The 17,209-nt window shown below is 48.1% G+C and overlaps 4 protein-coding genes across 8 annotated transcripts; 2 read left to right on the plus strand and 2 right to left on the minus strand.

The window, feature by feature from the left end:
• The first annotated feature begins 2 nt into the window (after positions 1-2).
• On the plus strand, positions 3-2,148 carry LOC6547660 (transcription factor grauzone). Its single transcript, XM_001974951.3, has 5 exons — positions 3-195; positions 273-1,039; positions 1,101-1,310; positions 1,373-1,748; positions 1,811-2,148. Exons 1-5 carry the CDS (start codon positions 73-75, stop codon positions 2,045-2,047), a joined length of 1,713 nt encoding a protein of 570 aa, XP_001974987.1. The 5' UTR covers positions 3-72; the 3' UTR covers positions 2,048-2,148.
• A 185-nt stretch (positions 2,149-2,333) lies between these two features.
• On the plus strand, positions 2,334-4,200 carry LOC6547659 (CDK5RAP3-like protein). Its single transcript, XM_001974950.3, has 4 exons — positions 2,334-2,427; positions 2,499-2,673; positions 2,735-3,562; positions 3,622-4,200. The coding sequence occupies exons 1-4, from the start codon at positions 2,422-2,424 to the stop codon at positions 4,125-4,127; spliced, it is 1,515 nt and encodes a 504-aa protein (XP_001974986.1). The 5' UTR covers positions 2,334-2,421; the 3' UTR covers positions 4,128-4,200.
• Positions 4,201-4,286: 86 nt separating this feature from the next.
• On the minus strand, positions 4,287-15,693 carry LOC6547658 (putative mediator of RNA polymerase II transcription subunit 26). 5 transcript variants are annotated; one of them, XM_001974949.3, is made up of 7 exons: positions 14,933-15,693; positions 9,383-10,794; positions 8,476-9,304; positions 8,277-8,409; positions 7,718-8,172; positions 7,550-7,658; positions 4,287-7,485 (listed from the first exon to the last, which is right to left on the minus strand). In XM_001974949.3, exons 1-7 carry the CDS (start codon positions 14,969-14,971, stop codon positions 5,603-5,605), a joined length of 4,860 nt encoding a protein of 1,619 aa, XP_001974985.1. In that variant the 5' UTR covers positions 14,972-15,693; the 3' UTR covers positions 4,287-5,602. The 5 variants fall into 5 exon arrangements, with proteins under 5 accessions (XP_001974985.1, XP_015012206.1, XP_026837023.1 ...); XM_015156720.2 differs by having other exon boundaries at positions 4,287-7,488; XM_026981222.1 differs by having other exon boundaries at positions 14,575-15,693.
• Positions 15,694-15,742: 49 nt separating this feature from the next.
• LOC6547650 (proteasome subunit alpha type-4) lies at positions 15,743-17,012 on the minus strand. Its single transcript, XM_001974948.3, has 3 exons — positions 16,889-17,012; positions 16,574-16,779; positions 15,743-16,418 (listed from the first exon to the last, which is right to left on the minus strand). The coding sequence occupies exons 1-3, from the start codon at positions 16,889-16,891 to the stop codon at positions 15,833-15,835; spliced, it is 795 nt and encodes a 264-aa protein (XP_001974984.1). The 5' UTR covers positions 16,892-17,012; the 3' UTR covers positions 15,743-15,832.
• Between the last annotated feature and the right edge of the window lie 197 nt (positions 17,013-17,209).

Below are 17,209 nucleotides of genomic sequence, written 5' to 3' on the forward strand. Positions count from 1 at the left end.
TTGCGATGGGAGTTATCGACAGAGCTATGTAAATTACTACTTTTTATTATAGTTTTATCAAATAAATGCAAAATGGATATCTGCCGCCTCTGTTTGCGCGGAGTGAGCGGCGCCCAGATGTGTCTACAGATCTTCGATGTGGACTCGGGCGAAAGCAAGGTGGCGGAGGTGCTGCGCCAGCATTTCTGGTTCGAGGTAAGCTGCTGCCCTCCACCCACTTTTGTGCCTGGGAATCTTTTTTTACCACCATCTCATCTCCTACACGCATCCAGGTACTGCCCAACGACGAGATATCCAAGGTTATCTGCAACGTCTGCTGGACGCAGGTGTCCGAGTTCCATCAGTTCTACGTGTCCATACAGGAGGCCCAGGTGATATACGCCACCACCTCAAAGTTCAAGCAGGATCCGGAAATGGTGAACACCTCCTGGCCGGAGGAGGTGCTCATGCCGGCCGACGTTCTGGCTGTGGACAACGATGTCAGTGCGCAGCTGAATGTGAATCCGCTCGACGAGTTAGACCTGAGCCAGCCCATGTCACCGGAAGACAGCAAGGTTGGCATCAAAACCGAGCGGCAGTCACCCGACATGGAATTCATCATGGAGGATACCAACAATGAACAGGATGAGGACTACGAGGAGGACGATGATGATGACCCCGACGATCTGATCGTGACCCGTAGTGGACGCAAACGTAAGCGGGAGGTGGCCAAGCCGGCCAAAACGAAAAGAGGATCGGTAGCGGTGGGCAGGAAAGGGAAGGATAAGATGGTGGCCAAGCGGGGTCCGCCCAAGAGGATATTCAAGATGGAACGCCTGCCACCGTTCTGCAAAGAAGACGAGGAACTAATCAAGCGCTACATAGTCATGGGCTGCGAGCTGTGCATATTCCTGGCCGAGGACTTTGACGGCATACGCGAGCACTTCAAGGAGAAGCACCCGGACGAGAGGCCATACATCAAGTGCTGCGGACGAAAGCTCAACAAGCGCTGCCTCATCCAGGAGCATGCGAGGAGGCATGAGAATCCCGAATACATCAAGTGGGTCTCTCTTACTAAACCCAGTCTAAAGCGGTTTACTAATCACCTTTCTTTCAAACAGATGCAAGGACTGCGGAAAGGTGTTCGCCAATTCTAGCGTACTGCGTGCCCACTGGCTGGTCCACCATGTTCCAGATGAGGAGTGCGACTTCCAGTGCGAGGACTGCGGTAAACGCTTCTCGCGGCGTAACCTGCTAGAGCTGCACAAGGGCTCCCATGTGCCCATCAACGAGCGCAAGTTCATCTGTCCGCAGTGCCCCAAACACAATGCGTGAGCGTCGCCACTTAAGCGGCAGTGTTTCCAATGCTAACCGCTATCCTTTCGTACCACAGTTTTGCCACGGAGTACCACATGCAGGTCCACATCAGCATGCAGCATCGCAAGGCGGCAAATATCTGTCATGTGTGCGGCAAGAAGATCAAGGACAAGGCCGTCTTCGAGAAGCACGTTCGCCTGCACTTCGAGGAGAGTGGACCACGCATCAAGTGCCCGCGTCCGGACTGCGAGAGCTGGCTGAAGGACGAGGACAATCTCAAGCAGCATTTGAGGCGCCACAACGACGAGGGCAAACAATTTATATGCTCAGAGTGTGGCAAGAGCTGCAAGAACTCCCGTGCGCTGATCGGTCACAAGCGTTACTCCCACTCGAATGTGATCTACACCTGCGAGCAATGTGGCAAAACCTTCAAGAAGGACATCAGCCTTAAGGTTCGATATTAGATATCACCCTCATACATTTATATTTTTATCAAAGTGATTGGTGCTTTCAGGAGCATATGGCACAGCACACCGGCGAGCCACTCTACAAGTGTCCCTTCTGTCCCCGCACCTTCAACTCGAACGCCAACATGCACTCCCACAAGAAGAAAATGCATCCGGTGGAGTGGGACATATGGCGAAAGACCAAGACCGGAAGCTCCCAGAAGGTCCTGCCCAGTGCCCAAGTGGCCCAGATGTTCAGGGACGATGCCGATGCCGCAGCTATTGCCAATGACTATTCGGGTTAGGCCCGGGAACGCTTAAGGAAATCGATTTGCGGAAGCATTGCTTAGTTTTTGATTGACTTTTGTTTGAAAACAAAATATATATATAATAGGAATTATTTGAAAGTCCGCACTTTTCGCTTTCATATTTTGTTGGGTTCTTCACCCATTCCTTTTTGCCAACTTTTTGAAATTAAGCTACCTACATTCAGATATTCAAAAAGTTTTGAAAACCGCGATTAAAATTTACAACAGTCGCAGTGTGAAAGTCTGAAATTTCCCAATTGGAACTCTTTGTGCTGGTTGTGGTACCCGCTAAGTGTGTAACGACAGCCTGGTCACACTCTCAGCAGCAACAATAATAAAAAACAGTCTGCGTGGACAAACATTGATTAAAAATGAATGTAAGCATACAATTAACAAAAACCTTGCGAGTGTTTCGCTCACCAGCACAATATTTGATGGTGCCCTACAGGAGTCCGAGATCCCCATCGACATACACACGCTGAAGCTGCAGGACTGGCTGATCAGTCGGAGGATTGTGCCCAAGAATGTCCAGCAGGAGACTAGGGAGATCCACAAGAAGATCAGCAGCGCCTTGCAGGACATGCCCTCCAATGAGCAGCTTATTAAGCTATTGGCCCGGACAAGTAGGTGCCCAGTGACCCGTGCCCCAAAGGCAGGCCCACTAATGTGTCCCACTCCTTGCAGACATCAACTACTACCATGTGAAGGAGATCATTGAGATCCTCAAGAAGACGGAAAAGGACACGAAAAGCGTGTTCGGCACCTACGGCAGCCAGCGCATGAAGGACTGGCAGGAGATTAGCCGCCTGTACGAAAAGAATGCCACCTACCTGGCCGAAACGGCTCAGATCTTCGTGCGCAATGTGAACTACGAGATTCCCGGAGTGCGCAAGCAGATGGCCAAGCTGGAGCAGCAGGCGGACGAGAGCCAGAAGCGGGCCCACGATCTGAACAAGCCGGAGACCCAACTCCTGGCCGAGCACTCGGCTCTGCTGGAGCAACTGGGCGTCAAGGGCGACAATCTGCATGCCGAGTTCGTCCAGGTCCTAGCTGGTCTGCCGGACCTATACGCCAAATCCCTGGCAGACATTGCCAAGATTCAGCCGGGCATCGACCTGTACGCCGAGGTCAGCGGCAACAAGCAGGCGCTGCCCATCCTGAACCACCTGGTGGAGTTCGGCAACACCACCGTCTACCAGTACATCCACAAGGAAGCACCCTTGGCCGTTGAGGAGCCACCCATTCGGCTAAACCTCAGCGAAGGCATCGCCAGCAAGGATGACAATGCTGTTGCTGAGATTGACTTCGGAACGGACGACAACGGCGGAACTTCGTCGACCGTTTCGGGTGAGATTATCGACTACGGGGACTTGGCGGAAAACGACGGCGGCAACATCGACTGGGGCATAGAAAGTGCTCCCACCGATGCCGTCGAAATCAACTTTGACATTCCCGTCGAGGAGTACGGAATCGTGGTGGAAGGCACTGGCATGGATGGCGGCACCGCCAAGGGTGAGTGCCATATTACATTCGATTTGAAGTGGTTAATGGTTAATGGTTTCTTGTTGCAGGTGATCAGGCCTACACTTTGCTGGACTCACCCAACTATCGCGATCGCTTCCTGGACGAAATCTACGAACTGGAGTCCTTCCTGCGCATGCGTATCTATGAGCTCAAGCAGTTGGAATCCTCCAGCGACATCATGTTCTCGCTAATGGACAACATTGCCACCCACGATGGGGAGAGCATCAGGAAAATACTCGCATCCGTGGAGAAAATAATCCAGCAGACTGCCGACGAGCAGACGCGACACCTCTTCCAGCTGAAGCACTCCCCCAAGTATGCCAATCTGCTGGCCACCAAGCTGCAGCAGATGACGAAGGCCGTGGAGAAGTTGCGAGCCACGCGGGAGGCGCTCAAGACGAGGACCATCGAGCTGCGGGAACAGCGGCAGGAGCTGAATCCCGTCCTGGAGGAGCTGATTGCCCAGACTCGCACTCTGCAGTCGCACATCGAGAAGGATATATCCAAGCGCTATAAGAACCGGGTGGTTAATTTGATGGGAGGTGTTAACTAATGTCACGCGTTGGGTGTTTGTTAAATAAACTAAAAATGTGAAAGATGGGCAGGACAAAGATGGTTTTTGTAAATTTTTTAAAAGAAGTTTATTTTTATTTTGCTATTTTTATTAAATATACAAATTTTATTTATATTGTGTTCTTTCTTTTAATTGCCATTTTGCTTCTTTTTTTGTATCCAGAATACAAACCTAATCTTAGTGAAGTTTGTTGATTTCATTTTTCATTTTTGTTCTGTTTTTTTTTTTTTGTTGCTTTTGTTTTGTTCATAAAAGTATGCTTACACAGTTAACGTTTTAAACTTTCACTTAAATATACAATTCTTATGTTGCTGAATTTTAATAATGTGTAAAACAAGAACAACGCTGTGATTAACTTAAATGTTTTCGGGGCCTGTCATGAATATAAGGAAATTCATCGAAGAGAAATATTGAATAAACCGGATGTAGATGTAGAATAGGGGAGCTTCAAAAAAATCGGAAATGCTATAGAGTAGCTATACAAGGTTTGGGTGTAAAAAGCCACAAAATGTCGGGGTATACATTGGGATATCAACTAGACTTAGGCACTAATCTAACAAAAGTGTGGCTGGCGGTAATCAGCAGAAAGGCTTCGTAAGTATAATCAATTCGTTAACTAAATAGAAAATAACAAGCACTATCGAAAATACAATTACATAATTATACGGGGAAGATGCCTCATGATATGGTTACAACTTTGTGTGGTCAAAGCGTCGTGTACTTTTGTTTTGTATCGTCTCCGTTTGTGATGCATGACCCGAATAAAATCAATCATCTACAACTTAGGGGTCTCCCGAGGTTTACATAGATATCATGTGTACGGATATAATGTTGGATTGTTTTGATTTGATTATACATAAACGCACGCGTGTTTGTGGGGCGTTGCATTCATAACTCGTATGGTAAATGGTAAATAAGCATAAGATTTGTTCGAAAGTTGCTTGTGGTTGTGGTCTGCCATTATTGTAGTTGCTTAGCCTAATATATATGCTTCATATAATTTATATATATATTTATTATTTATAGTTTTTAATTTAACTCTTGCTCTCGCCTCGCTTAGGTGCTACTATGTATATGTCTGAATTTAATTATGTATACATGCTTCTGTTTATTTGATGTATTTTGTAAATGATTACTTTTATACACGTATCATAGCGCCGGTCGGATTAGATATTCTGAGCTCTTTCCGCTCTAATCTTTATATTATTGCTCTTAATTTCAAAAACAATGTGTGGACTGCCCTATCTACAACTCCTCGCGTTCCACACTTCCACACATCCACCGTCCCGTCCCCCCTTAACTTACAATCTAAGCGAACTTGTTCCGTATTCCGTTTCCTGTTTTCGGTTGTTTCTTCAATGAAAAACATCGCCTCTCTTGGCTGGCTCCGTCCACCAGCGATGGTGGTGAAGGTGATTCGGCTGCTGGGCTGGCTGCTGATTTTGCTTCGACTGTCAATCGTTCTTCACTGGGTAGTAGATTAGATCCGGTTGCTGCCCATGCGGCGGCATTTGCTGCATCATGCCACCCATCATGGGCGGCAGCACGCCCTTGGTATCGTCTCCCAGCATCGGATAGCCCACGCCCACGCCTACGCCCACTCCGACACCGACACCAACTCCAACTCCCGTGCGATCGTACACATTGCTATGGGGCGCTGGCGGGGGTAACAGGTGCGGATGCAGTGGCTGCTGTTGTTGCGGCTGCAGGCCATGTGGGTGGTAGGGTTGAAAGCTGTTTTGTTTCTGCTGCTCGCTAACCAGTTGATCACTCAAGTGCTGGTCGTAGGCTCCTCCGTAAACGCCGCCTCCACTGCGCATCAAACCGCTCCCATATCCTCCGGCACTGTGATGTTGCTGCTGCGCCGCCTGCTGTTGCTGCTGCTGGGCTGACGGCGTTTGTTGCTGCTGCATCAAGTCGAAGTTGTACTCCATTGGCGCGGGATTTGTGTCAATGAGATTCGTTAGTATGCTGCCGATGTTATTGTAGTTGTGGGGATCACTTGAGTTTGCCTGGCCTTGGGCCTGTTGCTGCTGCTGTTGTTGTTGCTGCTGCGCCGCTTGCTGCTGCTGCTGTTGTTGTTGTGGTTGTTGCTGCTGTGAAGACTGGCTAAAACCAGGCGCCGGCCACATATGCTGGAAGCTCATCAGATCACCAGCAAGGGTTGGATCTGGTTGCTGCGGTTGTGGGTGTTGCTGCTGCTGCTGGGGCTTGCTTACTGCTTGTTGCTGCTGCTGCGGAGATGGCGGCACATTCATTGGAAGACCTAGGAACTCGGCCGATTCCACAATATAAAATTTGTTGTCCTTGAGCTCAACCTGCTGATTGTTCGGCGGATTCCCAAAGTTCATGTTACCCCAGGAGTCGGTAGCCTGTTGCTGCAGAAACTGCTGCTGCTGCTGTTGTTGTTGCTGCTGCTGTTGTTGTTGTACTGGAGCAGGTTGGGGCGACTGCAATCTCGCATGCTGATGCTGTGGGGAATGCGATGGTTGCTGGTGCTGCTGTTGAATTTGCTGGGCTGCAGGATGATGGTGAAGCGGCGAGCGCTGATTGTGGCGATGTTGCTGTTGCATCATCAGCTGGTGTTGATGATGCATTGGCGGCATGTGGTGAGGGGAGCTAAAGTGCTGTTGGGGCTGCTGTTGTTGCAGCTGCGAAGGATGCGGCGGATGTGGACTCTGGGGCGTGTGACTCCTCATGTGCTGCTGTTGTTGGGCGAGATGATGTTGTTGCTGCTGGGGCTGCTGCTGTTGCTGTTGCTGCTGCTGCTGTTGCTGATACTGGCTGATCAGTTGATGCTGCTGATAGGCACCAGCTGCCGGATTAGACTCAAAGTGAAATTGTCCATCCTGCCCGAAGCTATTCATCCGTTGCAGATGCAGTTCTCCGGGTGCAACTCGTGACTGTGGCGGCGCCTGCTGCTGCTGTTGTTGCTGCTGCGGTGGCGGCGTTGGATGTTGCTGGTGCAAGGCATTTTGGGGCTGCTGCTGTCCTGGCTGCTGTTTCTCCGCATTAAAGCTCTGATTGTATATGGAATTCTGCTGAGATTCACTCGTCGACACCGAGTGTTGTGACGTGGACGCCGTGGAGGACTGCGAGCTGTTGCTGCTAACCATGGCCGCATTGAATTGATCCTGTTGCAGGCATCCCGGAGTAGTAGATACCGGCGGTGGCGGCGTCGGCGTTGCTGCGGAGCCCTTCTGTTGTTGTTGCTGGGAAGATGCTGCTGCTGCTGCTGCGGCGGCGGCTGCTGCCTGCGCTTTTGCCTTGCTGGTTACTGCCTTTTTACTAGCCTTCACGGGCGGTGGCCCCGGCATGTCCGGTAAGCTAGCCATATCTGCTGGACAGGAGAAGAGTTAAACATGGTTTTAGATTGTATGTAAAGCCCTGAGCAATCTCACCTTCTTCGCTTGCTTTGGGAAAGCGCTGCTTTCCCTTCTTAGGAGGAGGTGGCTCGTTTCCGTGCGTTGTCTGCTTGTGGCGCACCAGGTGCGTTTTCCATTTGAAGGTCTGCAAAGGTCAGGATAAATTATTATGTTGGTCAAGCTAAGTGGTTCTTTTAGACTCACCTGATCGCAATAGTTGCAGCAGTGCGGCCTTTCCTCCGAGTGCGAGGGCAGGTGCCGCTGCAGGGACTTGGCCGATCCGAAGCGCTTGCCGCACAGCGTGCATTTGCACTCGGACACGTCAACGTGGGCGTTGCTGTAGTGCTCCTTGAGCGCGGGATATGTGAAGTAGGAAGAGCCGCACAGATCGCACACGTAGGGCCGCTTGATCTCGGTGTGCAGCTGGACGTGCCGCTCCAGGTTGGCTTTCAGCGTGAAGCGGTTATGGCAAATGTGGCACTCGAAGAAGTTGTCGCGCTTGTGCACACGAATAATGTGCTGGTACAGGGCATTCTTCGACTGGAACTCCTCGCCGCACACCTCGCAGATAGCCCCGTCCGCCTTGTGGCCCGTCTCCTCGAAGTGTTGCTGCAGTTTCTTTTGCGGAAACTTAAGACCGCACTCTCCGCAGGGAAAGGCTGCAAATGAAACACAGGTTAGATCGCCAATAAATAGACTGTAGACTGAGCTGATGCTCATTCCACCCGAGAACTTGGTGAAATTTACATTCACGTCGACTCACTTTTGATTTCCTTCTTATTGTGCGACTCCACGTGGGCGTGGAACTGCTGTTTGCGGGAGTACGACTCTCCGCACGTTTCGCACACAAACGGAAACTCCTTTACATGCATGGTCCGGTTGTGGTGGATTATTTCCTAGAAATAAATTGAAGACTCTTAGTATTCATCCACCATTTTCTGCCTTGTAATATGGCAAGTTACCTCCAGCGTGTTCCCGTTGCGCTGACCGCAGTCGTGGCAGTAGCCCGGATGCATTTTGTAATGGTCCAGCAGGGACTTGCGCTTGCGATAGGACTTGGGACAGAGCAGACAGTTGTAGCTGGGCTTGTCCTTTTTGCTACCGGGCGTCTGGCCACCGCTGCCTCCACTTCCGCTGCCGTGCTGCGAAGGTGGTGCCTGAAGAGATGTGCTGCTACTGCTGCCGCCATCTATTAGCTGTTGCTTGGCCGCGTCCATATCGTCCAGGTCGTGGTCCAGATCGTCATCGTCCTCATCCGCCGACAGGTCATTGTCGTCCAGCTCAAGGGAGGAGTTAAGCTGGCCACTCACAGCAGGTGGATCGCCCAGATTCGACAAGGCGGCCAGGGCAGGCATTTGACGACTGTTCATCATTGAGGCTCCGTGCTGCGGGAAATCCTCCGGCATCATCATCATCTGGCGCTGCTGGTGCGGCATACCCACATGCTGCTGCTGCTGCATCATGCCACCCATCATGGACAGGGGATTATTGCTCGAGTTGTAATGTTTTTGTTGCTGATGAAGTTGGCTGGCGAGGCTCGAACTACTGCCCTGCATGATGGCGTTGGGAGTCCCATGAGCCGCTTGCCCGGCCTTTAAATCCCTGTTCTCCATGGGCATGGAAATGGGCATATGGTCTGATGGTTTCATCGACGCGGCCAACTGATTCTGCGCCTGTGGCGTCAGTTGAGGGCGGTGTAGACTGACATTGTTGTTGTTATTATTATTGTTGCTGATGCTATTGCTTGACGTAAGGCCGTTGATCACAAGATTTGCGCTGCTGCTGCTACTTCTGCAAGCAAAAAAAAGGTAATTAGTAACTCTACAAGTTTAATATTTATAGATAAAATAACATTAAAACTGTACTTACAGGTGATGCGAATGATGACTATTGTTCTCCAGGATCACCCCGCTGATGCCATTCCCATTACCGGCGCTCCCACTTCCGCTGCTGCTACTGTTGCTGCTATGTCCACTGGCACTGTTCATACTGCCAGCGCCAGCTAGCATGTCATCGATCTCGGGTTCCATCTCCAGACCATCGATCAGACGCCCAGCGCCTACACCCTCGTCAATGAACTCCTCGAACTTCATAATCTCTTGGGCAGCCGACGACAGCTGCGATTCCGTTTCCGACTCCAATTCAGAGTCACCAAACGAGATGGCCGGCAGTTGCTGCTGCCGCTGAATCTCCTCCATGTGCTGCTGCTGCTGAATATCCTCCAGCTGTTGCTGCTGTTCCTGCTCCTGCTGGATTTCCTCCTGATTCTGCAGCTCCTCCTGCTGTCGCTGACACTCTTCTTCGCACTGAATCTCGCTCTGCTCCATTAGGATTACAAGCTGGCGGCGTTCCCGCTGACGGCGCCACTCCTCCAGCCGCTGCTCGCGCAGCTCCTTCAGGACCCGCATCGAGGGCGTGGTCCCCAGCAAGCGTCCATTCACAACAAAGTTCTCGTAGAACTGCCGGAGAAACGGCTTGTGGTGCTGACTGAGCGCCAGGCGGAGCAGAGCCCGGAACTGGGCCTTAAAGGCCCGCTCGCTGAACTCGCCGGTGCTGTGGTGATACCGCATCGTATACTGGCTGTCTTCGTGGAAGACGTAGCCATCGCCCAACTGGCCGTGCTCCTCTTTCCGACGCACACTCGACACGGTCAGGTGCATGTTGTTGGTGCGCTTTCGCTTGACCAGCTTGCCGTCACTGCTATTGCTGTTGGCCTCCTCATCCCCGTCCAGCTGGTCCTCGTCCTCGAAGGTGGCAGCATACTTCCGCTTGACCAGCAGCGAAACTCCGGACTGGATCAGCTCCAGCGGATCGCCAGGGCCCAGGGCCAGGGCGTCCACATTGTTGCCGGTGTGGAACTGCAGGGAAGACGAGTTCTGCGTGTCTGCATCGTCGAGAAAGTCCTCCTCCTCCTCCTCGAGGCACATAAACTCCTCTTTGCAGGGGATCTTCTCGAAATTCTGGTTCAGATCCGTTGAACCCGCCTCCTCCTCATCGTTCTCTCGCTTGATCTCCGCCTCGCAACCGATTCCCGGTTCTTTCTTCTCCTTCTTAGCGGTCAGCAGCAGCTGGAGCTGCTTCGTCCTCGCTAGCTCGTGTTGCTGCGCCCTTCCTCCTGCCCCCACATTGTCATTGGCCGCAGCTATGTGACTGAACAGATTCCTGACGACTTGGTCGCAGGCCTCCGGGTACTTGCACTTAAGCGTCTGCAGCAAGAATTGAATAGCATCGCACCGCAATGCCGTGTTGAGGCTGTCCAGTAGATTTAGTGATTGATCCACCTGGAAGATAATAGGTGACGTGAGAAATGCGATATGCAATTCAAGAACTTATGTGAATGGTGGTGAGTATTATTAAACATTTTTGCTTGCTTGCTTCTTGTAATTTATAAATCTCAAATGGCCGCTTTAAGCCCACGGTGCCTAAATTATTGCGCTAGTGGAAAATAAATTACCAACTTCCGCTTCAAGCCGCCCATTTCCATTTCCACGGAGAAAACAACAAAGTACGGAATGCGGTGGGTGGGAGGGACTGGGTTGCGGCAGGGTTGCCACCTTAGTACGGGAGATTTGTTAGTTCCGCTAAAGACCCAATTAGAATCTTCATTTGTTTCAATTAAACGGAAAAACTCTCTCGCAGAGCGCACGCTGATGGAAATAACTGTCGTCAAACGCAATTACTGATTATTATTTTCCAAACAATTTAATGCAATTAGAGTGGAAGAGGGGAAGGCGGCGGGAGGTGAAGTAAGAGAGAGCGCGCGCGCTTCAATGAAACGTAGACAGCACGGCGACAGCGACGCCAACTGCGCTGCCCGCGCAAGCGATTAGCACTAACACAGCGAGACACAGAGAAACAAGAGCGAGCGAAGATGGCGAAAAATAGTAAAGAAAAACAAAAACAGCAAAAGCAAAACCAACAGCAATAGCGGAGGCCGAAGAAGAAGCACAGAAATTAAAACAGCGCACAATTTGTGCTACTTTTCCCCATTCCACAATGTTGCTATTATGTATGTATGTACGCCGTTTGTGTGCCTGTGTATTTGCAGCGATTTGTAGTTGTTACAAACACAATGTGGGGCTGCTCTCCGCCCGCTCTCCTCAGCAACCCATCCACCCACTGTGCGAGAGGGAGAGGGCAACAGTGGAGAGGAGCCGAAGTGGGTGGCGAAAGGGGTTGGAGTAGGAGGGGACTAAAAGTAAACGAAGACGCAACCCTTCAAATACACTACCAATCACACTGATTTATTTCGGGAGGGCAGTACCTTGGAACCTTAATTCCAAAAGTCTATAAAGTATACGAACCTTAAAATAATTTTTTATAGAATCAAATAGAGACATTAATGGAAGTGTATTTGTGCTTCGGCTGGCCAAAACACACATATTTCGGTGTTATTTATTTGTCTCATATCATATATCAAATATGTACATACATAGTTCGTACACAAACACTTGTGACAAAACTTCACAAGTTGTTTTTGCTAGATAGTAAACGATTGCTGATAGATATTATTACAAAAGCTCATTGTTTCACATAACAGTTGTTCATAACATTGATTTATATTATTTATCGTGTATTTATTGAGCTATAAAATAAATTTTGGATTTATGTGGATTTATTTAGATTTAGTCTACATGGCCTTTATAGCAGTGTATATGCAACGTTACTTTCTCTCAGTCAAACCGCTTTTAATCAATCAAGTTTTAATGGAAACAAAACGGTAGTTCTTGGACAAAAGATTTCTGACTGTGCTAAAGTTTAACAATTTATTTTCCCCACTTTATCTATGTGGCAACGCTGGGCTGTGCGTTTTAGTTGTCAATAAAGTTGCTGTAAATTTAGATTGCAGATAACACAAACTAACAAACACAACCACGCGCACATGTGCATGTAAGCATGTCTAAACTTTTATTATAAACTTAATTCGTTTGTCTTCTCAGTGGGGCAAGCGGAGCTAGGGAGAGAGACCGAAAGTTGGGCAGAAAGAGAAAGAGAGCTTGTGATCGCGCAATGCAAGAGTAAAGCAAATGCCATATTTAATTAGAATTTTTTGTGTTCTAATTAAATGTTAGTTGGTATACGAGTGTGTGCGGGTGTATTTGTGTGCTCTATGCTCGCATCTGTGTGCATGTGTTTATGAGAACTAAAAATAACCGAGTGGTAGATATTTTGTCTGGATCGTTTTTTTTTTTTTTGTTTTTTGTTTGGAGATATCCCTTGCAGGGTGTGGGCTATTCGATAAAATGAACATGCTTCCTTCTCGATGTATTCAGCTTTTGTTGCTGCCCAGAAATATTTAGTTCGTTTGCAATTGTTATGTACCTGTTCATTGCTCACATAAAGACCCAAAGAGCTATCTTCGAAATACTTATGTATGCACACGTGAGCACATCTACACTAACACGTACTTATGGTGCTCGGATGGGTGAACCGTTATAGGGGGCAGGTGGGCGGGGGAATGACGTTGGCTGCATTTTTAGCAAAATTTATGTTATACATTTAGTGCTTGCCATCTCCCTCTCACCCACACACACACACTCACACCGAAGCTCTCAAAGTGGAACTCATGCACATGTACATATGGTTCTACATACATGTGTACGTACGTCCAAATAGTTGTACTAATCAAATAAAAATAGCATTTACATCGCCCTCTCTTTCTATTCCTTTTTTCAGAGTTTTATTAATGAAATTGGCACAGCAAAACACACTGCAATCAATTCGAGTCCATGCGGAAGGGATGGGAAAACGAAAGGCACTCAATCCATGTCGTAAACTCAATTAAGAGCGATAAAAACTTTAATTGTATTACTGCACAAAGAAATTAATTAAAGAGCACAAAGAGTGATTTCAGTGCAGACGAAATGACTATTTTAAATAGCCTCAATTGTGTTCAGTGAAATGTTTAGTTTTAGCTATTCTCTACGAATGAGTTCATTTAAATCGGTAAATTTGAATGCCATTGACCACTTTCTTCCCGCTTAATTGCAATTAAATGCTTGCTCCACTGTGCGGTGCTGTTTACTATTCTTCTTCTTCCACTTGTGCTTTGCTTCGTACATTCGTACTCGATTCGCCGTCTCGCTCGCGCCTGCATCTGAAATGCCTCGAATTTATATGCATGCATGAGGAAAAGAGAACTCCCCATTCACTCCCCCTCCTCATGACCGACCAACTACCACTCTCTCCACTTCGCCCCACAAACAACAACACACACACACACATAGAAAGCAGGAGGGAGAGCGAGAAATACAATCAAATTTTGGATTTTATAGTATTTGTAGTATTTGTATTTATGTAAATGTGCTTTGCTTGTGTGGCCAAAGTAAATGTAAATGTTGTTATAAACTAATAAAAGTAAAAATAAATATTTTCTCGAATATAACGAAGGAAAACAAAACAAAAGTGAATAATAGCAGTGATGAAATGGGTCGAAGAGTGGGGAGTAGCAAAGCGAAGGAAAAGAAAGAGGCAGGGTGTGGGGGGACTACAATTCATTTTAGAGGCAAATAGAAAAAACAAAAATAACATTATGTGGCACTCAACGAAAGGGGAAAAGAAAGGGGGAGGAAGAAAACGAGGAGAAGGAGGAGGCAAATGGAAATGGGAGTGGTATGGGTTTGCCTTTGAATAGGGATAGTGGGCGTGGGCGGCGCTAGAGGAGGTGGGGCGGGATGGAGCAAAAGACTCGGCGGAAGTTCACACAAACCCACACACACACACAGTATTTATGTACGGGTGTGTGTGTTATTGTGGGTGGGTGGAAATTGTGCAAGAAGCGATTGTGGGGGCTCTAAATCAACGGAGCTTTTAAAATAATAAAGCAAACAGAAATAGGGGGGATTTTTGTGAACCACCCTTCATCTAAAGCTAGCTACACTGGTCGAAAAAATATCACGGCTTTGATTTAGGCAGTTGTGCCGCAAATTCCCGCTCAAACTCATTAGCTGCGTCTCTTTGTTTACTTCAGGTGCTTCGCTTTTCCAATTGGAGAGCTGAGCGCGATTTGAATGGCGAGGCAGGAGCAAAACTAAATTCGGATTAATTTTAATCGCAACGACCTTTTCACATTACAGCAACAAGAAGCACAGCCACAACAAGAACAGCAGCTAAATATACAACGAAAACAACAATAATAAATGCGACCAGTGCACACTGTACTTCATTTGTTATCTGTCCTCCACCTCCTCCTCTTCTATCAAGCTCTCTCTCTCTCTCTTTTTGTCTTTCTCTCTGCCGCTCTCTTCCTTCCCTACGCATTACACGTTGTTTTGCTGCTCTCTCAATTAGACAGTCGCAGTCACACGGAATGTAGACTGCACAGACACTTCCAAACAGCAGCTGCTGTATGTGTAAGTGATATTGGAATAGTGGAAAAAGTGGGACGGGATGGGGTAATGGTAAACATTATTTAATTACCAGTAATTTAAAATCCAACTGTGTAGTTTTGTTATCCATTTTGTTGTTGGCTTCTGCATTTGGCTGAATTTTATTTATACGTTTCACTCTCTCACACACACATTTGCACTTACACGCGCACAGAATCTCACTCGCTCACACACACCAACACATGCGTGCGTGTTTTTTTTTTATTATTTCGATTTTTCTTTTAGAGCCTGCTTCGCGTTTCTTCTTGCTTCTTTGCTGTGGCTCAGCTCTTTTTTTGTGTTATTCCATTCTCCTCTCCTTTGCTTTTGACTTTTCGTACGTCGCTCTCACTGTATTGACACAACATTGAGAAATTCCCATTGGTTTTTTGCCCCCCTTTTTTTTTCACATTTTTGCGCCTAATGGGGGAATTTGCAGATTTTGTTATTGCATAAAGCGAGAGAGCACGGTGAATATTTAACAACCGTGCGCCTATTTAGCTCTAGGCTGCTTGCAACTTTCTGTGGCACACACACACACACTCTCACGCGCGCTCATTGCCTGTTTGCTGCGTATGAAAAATGGTTTTCCAATCCGTTTTCACCACGCGTTTAGCGCGCACTCTCCAATTACGCATAAGCCCCTTCGTAGAAACCGATTAACCGTTAGTTTAGCAAGTATAATTGAATTTTCTATAACAGCAACAGCAAATAAAAAGCGACGGAATTTTTCTCAAAATGTTTTGTACGGTATTTTTTTAGTGACTGCCCGTCGCTGGCCATTTTTAGCAGCTCTTCGGTGCGAATGGCAATGGCGCAGTTATCGATTAATCGACCATCCCTATTGGACAATGATAGTGGGTTTTCTTTTTGAAATTTTATTTCACACACTCCGTACATCGGTTACAAAAATCAGGATAGACCCTTAATCAATAATTATGCATCCTTGGGATTACTTGGTCGGCTGCTTCGCTTGCTTCTCCTTTTTGGCAGCCTCGGCCTCCGCTTGTACCTTATTGTACTTCTCGATCAGCTTCTCCACATCGGGCTTCTCCAGGACACTGTATACTGTCTTATTGTCCACGCGCTGCAGCGTGGCCATTTCGACCTTCTCCGGGGTCAGCTTGGTGGTGTCTAGGGTCATGCTGAGCACCTTAATGGCCAGATCCTTGGCGTCCGCCAGCGTCAGTTTCACGTTCTCCTTATCGGCCAGCTCCTGCTTCAGCATGGAGATCGCCGCACCGAAGTTGTTACCAATGCAGGTGGCCTTCCATCCGCCGTAGTTGCCGCTGGGATCCGACTGGTACAACTGGTAGCCGTACTTGTTGTCCCACCCCATGTAGAGCAGCGAGACGCCGAAGGGACGCTTTCCGCCGTACTGGGTGTACGCCTGTTTGATGTCGCATAGGTGCGACACCAGCTGCTCGCAGGGAATCACCTCGCCGTAGCTGAACTGGTAACGCTGGGCAATCAGACGCAGTTCTGAGGTCAGCACGTTGGCATCGGAGGTGATGCCCGCCACCGAGCAGACCATGTTGCTGTGGGACAACAAAGATGCTTCTCGTTAGCGATAGTATCATTCATTGAAAAGGCAGTGGGTCATCAAAATTAGTAAATTCAATATGTGCCCTGCGACCCTTGGATTCTTCATCTTAGGCATCCAACAGGATATAATAATCGAATTTTAACTCACTCGTTCAGGCGATAGATCTTCTCCGAAGGAATAGCGCTATCGAGCAATTTGTTTGTGCTGCGGCACTCGGCGGCCAACAGGATGCCGTCCTCGGCGAGGATTCCCAGGCATGTTCCGGCGTGCGAGATGGCCTCCATGGCGTACTCCACCTGGTACAAACGGCCCTCCGGCGAGAAGATCGTGGTGCGGGAATCATAGCGGCGCGCCTGGGAAATTACACGAAAGGCGATTACTACCACGATTGCTATCCTTCCATATTCATTGGCCCAATGGTGAGTTTCAGACCAACACCGGCCTTCTGGGCCCGGTACTTACCATTGCTAACGAATATACTAATTTACAAGTTTATTTTGCAAAACGAACAGAATTTACTTGTCATTCAGTGTAGGGTTACCAGACTGCCAGGCGAAGTGCGTCCAAAAGCGGTACCAGGGCCGCATGCTATAGTTTCAGCTGGCGCTAGGGTGTTTCTTTGTAGTAGGGGTGGAGTGCACGTTTATCCGCATATACAACGAATTTAAACAGATCATTAAATATATTATTTAATTTTATTATATTAAAACTTCTCAAGGTATAATATTGTTTTTGGTTTCACATTGTAAATATATTATTTTAAACTGAGAGAAAAATAGAGAA

This window comes from Drosophila erecta, unplaced genomic scaffold, assembly GCF_003286155.1.
Source record: "Drosophila erecta strain 14021-0224.00,06,07 unplaced genomic scaffold, DereRS2 tig00000092-arrow-pilon, whole genome shotgun sequence".
Classification (NCBI taxonomy): domain Eukaryota; kingdom Metazoa; phylum Arthropoda; class Insecta; order Diptera; family Drosophilidae; genus Drosophila; species Drosophila erecta.

Coding starts and splice junctions, on each gene's coding strand:
- LOC6547660 (XM_001974951.3), top strand. CDS start 73: ATGGATATCTGCCGCCTCTGTTTGCGCGGAGTGAGCGGCGCCCAGATG. Junction 196..272: donor GCCAGCATTTCTGGTTCGAG/GTAAGCTGCTGC, acceptor ACACGCATCCAG/GTACTGCCCAACGACGAGAT. Junction 1,040..1,100: donor GAGAATCCCGAATACATCAA/GTGGGTCTCTCT, acceptor TCTTTCAAACAG/ATGCAAGGACTGCGGAAAGG.
- LOC6547659 (XM_001974950.3), top strand. Junction 2,674..2,734: donor TAAGCTATTGGCCCGGACAA/GTAGGTGCCCAG, acceptor CACTCCTTGCAG/ACATCAACTACTACCATGTG. Junction 3,563..3,621: donor GGATGGCGGCACCGCCAAGG/GTGAGTGCCATA, acceptor TTCTTGTTGCAG/GTGATCAGGCCTACACTTTG.
- LOC6547658 (XM_015156720.2), bottom strand. CDS start 14,971: ATGGATAACAAAACTACACAGTTGGATTTTAAATTACTG. Junction 10,795..14,932: donor AGTTGGATTTTAAATTACTG/GTAATTAAATAA, acceptor ATTATCTTCCAG/GTGGATCAATCACTAAATCT. Junction 9,305..9,382: donor AGTCATCATTCGCATCACCT/GTAAGTACAGTT, acceptor TTTTGCTTGCAG/AAGTAGCAGCAGCAGCGCAA.
- LOC6547650 (XM_001974948.3), bottom strand. Junction 16,419..16,573: donor AAGATCTATCGCCTGAACGA/GTGAGTTAAAAT, acceptor GTTGTCCCACAG/CAACATGGTCTGCTCGGTGG.